At 56.5% G+C, this 9,740-nt stretch overlaps 1 protein-coding gene across 2 annotated transcripts in view; it reads right to left on the reverse strand.

Annotated features, from left to right (window-relative positions):
- Positions 1 to 9,740, reverse strand: part of PTPRU (protein tyrosine phosphatase, receptor type U) — a 67,481-nt gene that overhangs the window by 20,621 nt on the left and 37,120 nt on the right. The window contains exons 18-26 of one of the 2 annotated variants that reach the window (XM_019474385.1): positions 9,219 to 9,236; positions 8,288 to 8,324; positions 7,843 to 7,940; positions 7,631 to 7,747; positions 6,783 to 6,937; positions 5,165 to 5,300; positions 4,920 to 5,069; positions 4,580 to 4,753; positions 2,327 to 2,467 (exon numbers count right to left, since the gene is read on the reverse strand). In XM_019474385.1, coding sequence (XP_019329930.1) covers positions 2,327 to 2,467; positions 4,580 to 4,753; positions 4,920 to 5,069; positions 5,165 to 5,300; positions 6,783 to 6,937; positions 7,631 to 7,747; positions 7,843 to 7,940; positions 8,288 to 8,324; positions 9,219 to 9,236 — 1,026 coding nt within the window. The remainder of the gene's footprint in view (positions 1 to 2,326; positions 2,468 to 4,579; positions 4,754 to 4,919; positions 5,070 to 5,164; positions 5,301 to 6,782; positions 6,938 to 7,630; positions 7,748 to 7,842; positions 7,941 to 8,287; positions 8,325 to 9,218; positions 9,237 to 9,740) is intronic. The other variant, XM_019474384.1, reaches the window with a different exon arrangement.

Consider the following 9,740-nt stretch of genomic DNA (forward strand, 5'->3'; position numbering starts at 1 on the left):
GTGTCTAAGTGGTGTAGCAGGTTGCTAACCATTTCCCCTTGGATTATGGGGGCTTCATTCTGCTCCCTGTCCCTGTCTCCCAGCTCAGGGGGCTGGGTACCCAGAAAACAACCAGTCTTACTATTAAAGACTGAGGCAAAGAAGGCGTTAACTACCTCAGCCTTTTCCTTACCCTTTGTCACCATGTTTCCCCCCGCATCCAATAAAGGATGGAGATTCTCCTTAGCCCTCCTTTTGTTGTTAATGTATTTGTAGAAACATTTTTTATTGTCTTTTACAGCAGTAGCCAGATTAAGTTCTAGTTGGGCTTTGGCCCTTCTAATTTTCTCCCTGCATAACCTCACGACATCCTTGTAGTCCTCCTGAGTGGCCTGCCCCTTCTTCCAAAGGTCATAAACTCTCTTTTTTCTCCTGAGCTCCAGCCAAAGCTCTCTGTTCAGCCAGGCCCGTCTTCTTCCCCGCCGGCTCGTCTTTCAGCACATGGGGACGGCCTGCTCCTGCGCCTTGAAGATTTCCTACTTGAAGAATGTCCAGCCTTCCTGGACTCCTTTGCCCTTCAGGACTGCCTCCCAAGGGATTCTGCCAACCAGGCTCCTAAACAAGCTAAAGTCTGCCCTCAGGAAGCCCGAGGGAGCAGTTCTGCTGAGCCCCTTCCTTACTTCTCTGAAAATCAAACTCTATCATTTCGTGATCGCTATGCCCAAGATGGCCTCCAACCGTCACATCACCCACAAGTCATTCTCCATTCACAAACAACAGGTCCAGCGGGGCACCTTCCCTTGTTGGCTCCCTCACCAGCTGTCGGGAAGCTATCTTCCACACACTCCAGGAACCTCCTAGACTGTTTCCTCTCCGCTGCATTGTATTTCCAGCAGACATCTGGTAAGTTGAAGTCCCCCATGAGAACAAGGGCTAGCGATTGAGAGACTTCTCCCAGCTGCTTATAGAATATTTCGTCTGCCTCTTCATCCTGGTTGGGTGGTCTGTAACAGACTCCTACCATGATATCTGCCTTGTTGGCCTTTCCCCCAATTCTTACCCATAAACACTCGACCCTTTCATCACCATCATCAAGCTCTAGACGGTCAAAACAGTCCCAGCTGCTGGTGTTGGAAGGGGCCTCTCCAACGACCCCGGTCACACAAACCTGCTCATTTCAGCATGTCCATGGGCAGATTGCTTCGTTAAACACGAACCTGATCTAAGAGCGTCTCCTCTGAGTGAGCATACGAGCTGGGAAGCTCTGCCTCCTCCCCCGGCAAACCTCTCCAGGGCAAGAGATGCCCCCCCAGGACATCCCTCGATGCTCAGGGTCTGCTTAATGTCATCCCATGCAAAAGTCCTTTGGAGTACACGGCATTAGCTCAGCACGGAGGGACGCGGGGGTGCGCTCCACAGTTCTGTACGTGCCCAGCATATTTATATATTTATATATATAAATAAATACCGGCGTATTTACACACTGCTTGGTACCGGTGCAACATCCATCTGCATCCTTGCGACGAATGGTACAACTGCTGTTTTGGGTCATTTACATTGAGTATCTGATCTCAACTCGTAAAATAAGCCAGCTAATGAAGTCTTCTCCAGACATCCATTAAGAGTCTATAATGCTAATTTTATGTAAAAATCCAATAAGTTTCCTCATTGAATTAACATTACAGACCTGTAGCGGACTTTTACATCTGCTCTGGTGGTGGCAGGAACGCTCCAGGCATCCCCCTGGGGAGCGGTGCACCAGGAAAGCAAAGCGAGGTGAGGCTGAGTATGGCCCTCTGCTCCCCGGCTTCTGTCCCCTCTCCCCCGGGTGACAGGACACCTCCCCTCCAGTTCAGCAGATCTGCACATCCCATCACACCGTAAAACCCACGGGACAGCCGCTTTGCAACAGGCTGATTTACAAAGCAGCGTTCACAAGCCACCAGTGTCCTTGGAAGATGAACGTGGGAAATCCCCTGTGCCTCGGTTTCCCCGTTGTAAAAGGAGGATAAAAATCAGTTCTTTATAACAAGGTTATATTTGTCATTAACCTTGTATCTCCCTGGGGCATCCACAAAGATTACGGTACAGTAGAGCAATGCCAATGCAATGCCAACGCAAGGAAGCCAGGCTGGTTTGCTGCTGCCATGTGTCTTTGGCTCCAGCTGGCCAGCCCTGTGCTTACAGGAGATAAATCCTTGGTGCTGCAGCCAGTCCCGTCTCCCCTTGCAGAGGAGAGGGAGCTGAGCGAGCAAGGCAGGGGCTGCAGCACTTCCAAGGTGGTAGGGACAGAGCAGAACAGGGCCACCTGCGGGGCCGGCACAGTCCCCGGGGCGGCAGCACTCACCCAGGCAGAGTTGGACTGGTTGAGCTGGTTGAGCATGACAATGGAGGTGCAGCCGTAGTCATACACCAACCGCCAGAAGTCGGTGGTGGTGTTCTGCAGCGGGTGCAGGGTGACGATGAAGGCAGCGCTCTTGGTGTAGCTCTGCAGAGGGAAGATGAGCACCGTTAAGGACATGGCAGCAGCACTGAAGCCGCTGCTGTCACACCCCGAAAAAACAGTGCAACCAGAAGATGAGTGCCACCAAAGCCATCTTCTCTATGGTTGAGCAGAGCTGGCCCTCCTGGCACAGCCTTGGTCCCTCCATGCCCTGGGGCGATGCTATAAAAACAGGTCTAAGTGATCCCTGCCCTTCGTGGGGATGAAAGCACCCGCTTTCTGCTCTCGGCTCTTGCAGGAAAGGGTGTTTTGCACAAATAACTAGGGAAAAGATGTCACCTTTGAGCCAAGCAGAAGCCGTGGCTGCCAGATGGCCCCAGCCCTCAGCTCTGCACCCTGATCCTGAGTGAAAGCATCACCCACGGCATCGCCCCCACAGTGCCCCAACACCTCCGGGCACCGAGAGCAGCAAAGAGACAACAGGGTCAATGGTCTTTTCAGGGAGGAAAGAAAACCCACATGAAAGACCTCTAGAGACTGCAAGAAGGAAGGGGGGGGAAAAAACCGACTGTACTTCTCGTTTGTGCTTTGAACAAGATTTGTCCCCTTGGTCATCCCGATGCCGGCTTGCCGGGGGATGGGGAGCCCATGGCCAGGCTCAGCGCTGCACCAATCAGACTTTTAAATTAACACACTTTAGCTCAAGCCTCTTCAGATACAGGAACAGAGCAGAAAATTCACAACCCCGCAAATTAGCACAGCTCTCCGTTAACAGAGTCCTCTGGCTGCTGCAAAACCTCCTCATTTAGCTCATGGAAATGCCCTTATCAAACCTTTCCTCCTGCCCTGTCCGTGGGGCGGCAGCGAGACCCCCACTCTCCACCCTCGAGGAGGGCGATGAGAGCAGCAGGGCGAGGGGGATTTCATCAAGTGTTGACCAGGCTTGCCTTGGCACCCGCAGCCCTTTGGCACCGGTATAAATGTCGGCAGCCAGCGCACAGCAGAGCGCAGCTCTGCCAGCCTGCCACCAGCACCGGCGCCGCCACAGCGCTCAGCACCGGTGATGGGCAGCACAGGCCAATCTCATCTGACAGACGGACGGACTGAGCAAACCGCTTTGGCACTTAAAGAAAATGAGCTGCTTTTTCCCCTCTCCCCCCCCCAAAGAGGGAAATGGGTTTTATCCCTCCAGCGAGAATTTCATCTAAAGGGCTTTTTCTGTCTGTAAAGAAATTTCTATTCTCTGACCCTGTAGCAGAGATTAAGGGAGGCTCAGTGGTGTATAAAAATAAAATGGATATGCAAACACCAAGCAGGCTGAAAACAAAGCTCCCATCCCACGGTAGCCAAAGCCCACAGCCCAATGGGTGCCGCTCCCCAGCCACCACCTCCGCTTGACAAACTGCTTTTTGCTGCGAGAGCAGGTAACAGGGAGACGAGATCTGCACAAAGATAAATCACTGATGGCGTGAAAAAAACAGGGCTCAGCCTGGTGCTGGTGCTCAGCTGTGACCGGGAGGGTTCGGGGAAGGTGCCCAGGATGCGGTGGGGATCAGCGCTGCCCGTGCAAAGCACCCCAGCTTGTTTCAAGGAGAGGAAAGTGGTTTCGGTGACAAATGACCCGTCGCTCGGTGTGGGCTTGCAGCCTGCAGCATCCTCTGCTCTGCTTAGCGGTCATCAGCAGGTAGGAAATAGCTTTGCCATCACGGGTGTCCTTTCTGACTGCACCGGGGGGATGCACGGTGGCTTTGGGAGCAGTTCAGAGCCCCCTGAATTGCACCGGGAGGATGGGCAGGAGGATGCAAGGCAGGGTGCTGGCAGCACACAGCGGGGGCTCAGTGCTACCAACCCCTCCCAGAGCTTCCTCTCCCTCCTGCGCTCCATTTTGCTATGAAATAAACGAAAACCCTTTGTGTGCAGCTTGTGAGAGCAGCCGAAAAGCTCTTTCAAGACAAGGAAGATGCTGCTACACAGAAGAAGGGTTGAAGGACCCCGCTACACCAGTCCTAGCCCCTCCTCCCCCCACACACAGCTGCCACGTGCCTTCGTGCCCTTGTGCAAAACGAGGCCATAAATTCAAACCGAGCAAGGTTTTGCCATGAAAAGCTGCCCAAGACCAACCCAAACCGGCCCCTTCCCTCCCTGCAGCACGCTCACATCAGTTAAGGCCGCGTTGATGTAGTTGTTGCTGTCTCCGTCCACGGAGATGAGGAAGGGAAGGCATCGGTCGGGCGGCAGGACGTCCATGCTGCGGTTCCTCTCCCGGTTGCGGGGCAGGAGGGCGATGCTGCACTCCTCCACATCCAGGTGGGGAGTCACCGAGTTCAGGGTCTGCGAGTACACGTGCTCCCCTTAGCTCCCTTCCTGCCTGCACCGGGGCCAAAACCCCTGCCTGCTGCTCGTCAGAGCCTGCTGGTCCCAGCGATGGTGGGCACCAGGAGGGTGAGGAGCAAGGGGGCGTTGCAGGGGGGGGTGCAGGGGTTTTGGGGCCGCTCACCTGGAACTCCTCCCGCAGCTGCGAGGAGTTGCTCTGCGGTTCTATCCTCACCATCTCCTTGTAGGTGGGCTTGAACTCGCTGGCGGGGATGCTGGTCTCCCCGCACAGGCAGGCTTCCAGGATGGCGTCGTGAATGAAGACATACTGCTCCTTTCAGGGGGAGGAAAGGGGAGAGGGCTGAGCCTCCGCAACCTGCTGGTGACAGCAGTCCCACGTGTCCCCGGCTGTTCCCGACACCCGCTCACCTCCGTCTGGATCATGTTGATCCTCCGCGAGCACAGGGTCTTCACACAGTTGTAGATGTCCACAACGCCCTCGCACTCAGCCATGTCCAACATAACATCCAGGACGATGTAGCAGCCAGTTCTCCCCGTACCGGCGCTAGGGATGGAGGGGGAAAACACAGCGACCACATTCCCAGTCTGCACAGCATCCACACACAGCCCAAGACGCCAGCAGGCACGGAGCGAGGTCGGCGTGGGCAAGGGCTTAACATACAGCCCCTGCCCATGGATGTAGGGGCAGCCGGGGTCCAGGCAGGGCTGCCAGGACCTCGCACGCCTCCATAACCACAGTCCAGTTTTGCCTTAAGCCACCCTCCCCGCCCCCTGCCCAAACACACCACTACAGCGGCCCGGGGGCTGCAAGATGGTCAGGTGGCGGGTGGGAGGTTGGGCACCCACATCTAAGGTTCAATTTTGCTTTAAGACAGGGAAACACAGGTTTTTTGCAACAAAACCGGCAGCTAAACCATCTGAGTGCCAACAGTCCTCTGGGACCCCATCCCAAAAGGGCTGACGGAGGCAGCAGGAGAAAAGGATGCTCAGCATCAAGCCCTGAGAGTGCAGGGAGGTACCCCCAGCGCAGAGGGGGTCTGAATTCCCCCGGGGGGACCCTCGGGTTAAGGCTGAGCCCAGTAGGATGCCTGGAGCCAGATGACCCAGCAGCGGCAATATCCCAAATCCTGGCACGCTTGTACTCGCAGCAAAAGACCTACTGATGCAGCGACACCCCCCCCACCCCGGCAACACGTTGGGAACAGAACCGCTCCCCCTGCTCCTTTCCTACAAAGTCTTTTCCAGTGAAATACTAATTTCTGGGGCTGATGAATCACTCATCGTGATTATCAGTGATTACAGGCTACGGGCATTAATCACACTCGCTCTTGCCGGTGAATGAATACTGATGAGGCAATTGACAGGGAGAAATCAAATAAAAAAAAAAATCCCTCCCGCTCATCAGCTCCTCCTTGTTTGCCCAGCGGAGGAACAGCCATTAACCTGTCGCGTGGGGACGCCTGCTCAGGGGACAGAAAGCCACCGCTCCCGCCCTGCAGGTAACCCCGGGAATGGGGCTGTCCTGCTGTCCCTCCCCGCCTCTCCCTTCGGCCAGACCCAAAGTCCTGACCACCAGCAGCAGTCCAGCTGCCCATCGCCCTGTGCCACCCTTGCCCACGGGGACAGAGCTGCGTCATCAGTAACGTGTGCTGGGGCAGCCTCCAAAAAAGTGCTGCTCCCTGCTCACCCCCCTGGACCACCCGCAGTCGCCCTGCTGCCGCCAGCCCAGTGGTGACATTTTACAGCTGGATGCCATCGCAGAGGAACATCCAACCTCACGCTGCCAGCCCCGGTGCCTTCCCTGCCTTAGCCTTTCCTTGTTACGAACTCAATTTATACCTTTTATATTTCCCTGCTGAATATTTTAGTATCGTTCAGAGCTTTTAGCACCATTCGGAGCCAGAGGCTGAGCACCCACCTAAGACACAGCATTCTCCCCGCCAGGGCCATCCATACCCCAACCAAACCCCATCCCGGAGGGGGATGCTCCCCCGCAGCTGGCTCTGCCCCACAGCCACGCACATACCTGCAATGGATGACGATGGGGCCAGCGTCGGGCGGCGTGGACACCTTCACCCTGCGGATGAAGGCCAGCAGCCCTGTGGCGTGGTAGGGGACGCCATGCTCGGGCCATGACGTGAAGTGGAACTGCTTCACCTCATGCCGGGCCGAGTAGCCCCGCTGCAAGGGAAGGGTGAGATGGAGCGAGGGTGCAGAGGGCAAAGCCACCCAAACACCTAATTTTCTTGGGAATCCATGATTTTGCCAGCTCAGCATCCAGCCAGATGGACCACACAGCGGTCGACTGCTTTGACAGCCCCGCAGCTCCCTCCTCCTTGGCTGCAAGAGGGTTAAAAACCAGCCAAGGAGGAAGAGGAGGAGGCGGCAGCAGCCACGGGTCTAATACCACGAGCGTCTTTGTTACCTGCCCTATAACTAGACAGTAATTTCACATTCCTGTAGATTAAGGGGTAAATCGCACCGGCTCCATCCCCAGGTACCACGCTGGAGAGTAACGGCCACATAACCTGCACTCCAGCCCGGAGGAGAAAAAGCATCCTTCACCCCCGTTGCAATTACATAGTGCTCACACGGAAAATTAAATACTCGCTCACTGTGGAAACCAAAGCGGGGCTGAGCCGCTCGCCCCGGCAGAGGACACAGAGCCAGGGAAAAGGCAAAGGAAGAAGCTACCATCATCCCCAGGGCTCAGAGGCTGCACCTCAATCAGGGGTGAAAGCCCCACGTTGGGGTAAATAAATAGGGTACTGGTAAATGCCAATCTAGTGATGGTTAGAGAAGCCCAAGGCAGTCGGTTCTCTGCCTGAAAGGGCAGGGTCGGGCAGGTCGCGGCTGGCAGGAACAGCACCATACCCTCTCGAGAGCAAAGGTGCGGACGGCGTACTCGGCCAACGTCTCTGACTTCACCAGGGTGATCTTGATGTCCCCGTACATCTCGGAGTCATCTGGCCAGTATTTGGAGCATTTCACCTGCAAGGAGAGGACGGGATGGGGTTTTGGCTCTGCGGAAGAGGCTTCTGGCAGAGCTGGAGCCCAGAGGGAGAAGGATGGGATGGGGTCCTTACCCGGCCCACCTCCACCAGCTTGGTTATCATCACAATGCTGGAACAGTGCTCCTGCCACACCATGCGCCAGAAGTCGTACACCATCTCCTGCTTGGGCCCTGCAGGACGGAGGAAAGGCCACTGGGGATGGATGGGCAGCGCCAGCGGAGCCCAGCCACAGCAGCGCCGCGATGCCACCGCATTTCCCCTCTTGCCTCTGCGGCACTAACACCCCTGCAGCATTTTAAGCACCCTTTTCCCCCAGGGACACACGGTGCCATAGGGCGGCAGGAGGGGTAGGAGTTGCTCTGCATTGCTACCACCCCGTTTGGCCCCGAATCGGCCCATTCCCCCTCCCCTTCTTGCCCACGCAAGGTTAAATCCCACCAGGGACAAAACCCAGCTGCTATATCAGGAGCTGCTGAACCACTGACCGAGAGGGCAGGGGGAGGAGGCGGCGGCTCACCTTGTGTGGCTATGAAGTGGTTGGACCTGTGGTAGCCCTGCAAGGGAAGCAGAGACGTCAGTCCCAAGTTGGGGAGAACACTGGGACTCTCAAGAGCTGGGGCACAGCCCCGTAAAACACTTCCCAGTCACCCAAGTGGTGGCAACGCCCCACATCCACCGGGCCAGGTCCTGGCCACCGGTGCGGTGCTACCCCCCACTGCAAGAGGAGAAGGAGGAGGCTCAGCAGCCATCCTGCACCCGGTGCACCCTGTCCTGGGAGGGTGCGTGTCCCACACCCCATGAAGGGCTCATGTAATGCCCAATCCTCATCCCTGTTCTGCACCAAATTCCCCAGCAGCACCCCGCAGGCATCCCGGGGTCTGCCGGCTCTACCCCGGCTCCTGTGCCGCTGCCATTGCTGCCGAGCACGGCAATGCCCTCACGAGAGCCCTGTTAACGATATCCCATCCCGCAGCAGCCACACGGCACTGAGCAACGGCCCCGCTCCCCTCCTTCATCCCAGCCGCTTACTGGGACCACTCCCAACTCTTAACAGGGACGTGCCAGCCCACAGAGCACATCCCAGCAAGGCCACTGCCAAAGGGACCGGTGACCTGGTGTCCCACACCTCGGCCATGTGTCCAGCAGGGTTCAACCACGTCACATGCGTGGAGGTGATGGCAGCTTCTCCATCCACCATGGATCCTTTCACAGGGGATTTTTGTGGGTTGAATTCAGTCCCTCCTTGGAGCACACAGACCCTGCTCTCCATCACCCCAGGGAGGACGTGCCACGGAGACCTCGCTTTCCCCTTTCCTGGACCATACCCAAGTTTGTCCACACATTTTCCCAGCCTGCCTCTCCCAGATGCTATTTAATGCCACACTGCCCAGTACAACACCTGGGAGGAGATGGGAGCAGAGAGAAGGAGAGGGGAACCGTCTACTTACTTCTCGGTTAATCCGAATCTTAACGATCCCGTTGGGACACAGGTTTGAGAGAAAAAGATCAGACAGAGACATTAGTGAGGCACAGCTCAAGAGATAGGTTAGAGCACCGGCCCCGGAGCGGGTCATGGAGAGCCACAGGGGAGAAAAGACACACGGGGACAGGGGACAGGCATGAGGATACTGCTCGGGTACAGGGAACCCATCACGGTGGCATCAGGCCACCATTGTCAGAGGACATCCTCTGGAAAGGAAGGAAGAGTGGAATTTGCTGCTGCTTCCAGAAGATGCTCGAGTCCTGTGCCCAACGGAGCCTTCCTGCACCTCTCCTGGTCTCAGCATCGCTGGAGGCGACGGGGGACATCACTCTTGGGGGACATGGCTCTCAGGGTACACCAGGGCCAAGCTCTGCCCAGACTCACATGCACCGACAGGATCGGGGGTGTATTGGGTTTGCGTGGCAGGGTTTTAGTAGCGGGGGGCTTCTGTGAGAAGCTGCTAGAAGCTTCCCCCATGTCCCATAGA

Source organism: Aptenodytes forsteri, unplaced genomic scaffold, assembly GCF_000699145.1.
Source record: "Aptenodytes forsteri isolate BGI_AS27 unplaced genomic scaffold, ASM69914v1 Scaffold361, whole genome shotgun sequence".
NCBI classification, from domain to species: Eukaryota; Metazoa; Chordata; class Aves; order Sphenisciformes; family Spheniscidae; genus Aptenodytes; species Aptenodytes forsteri.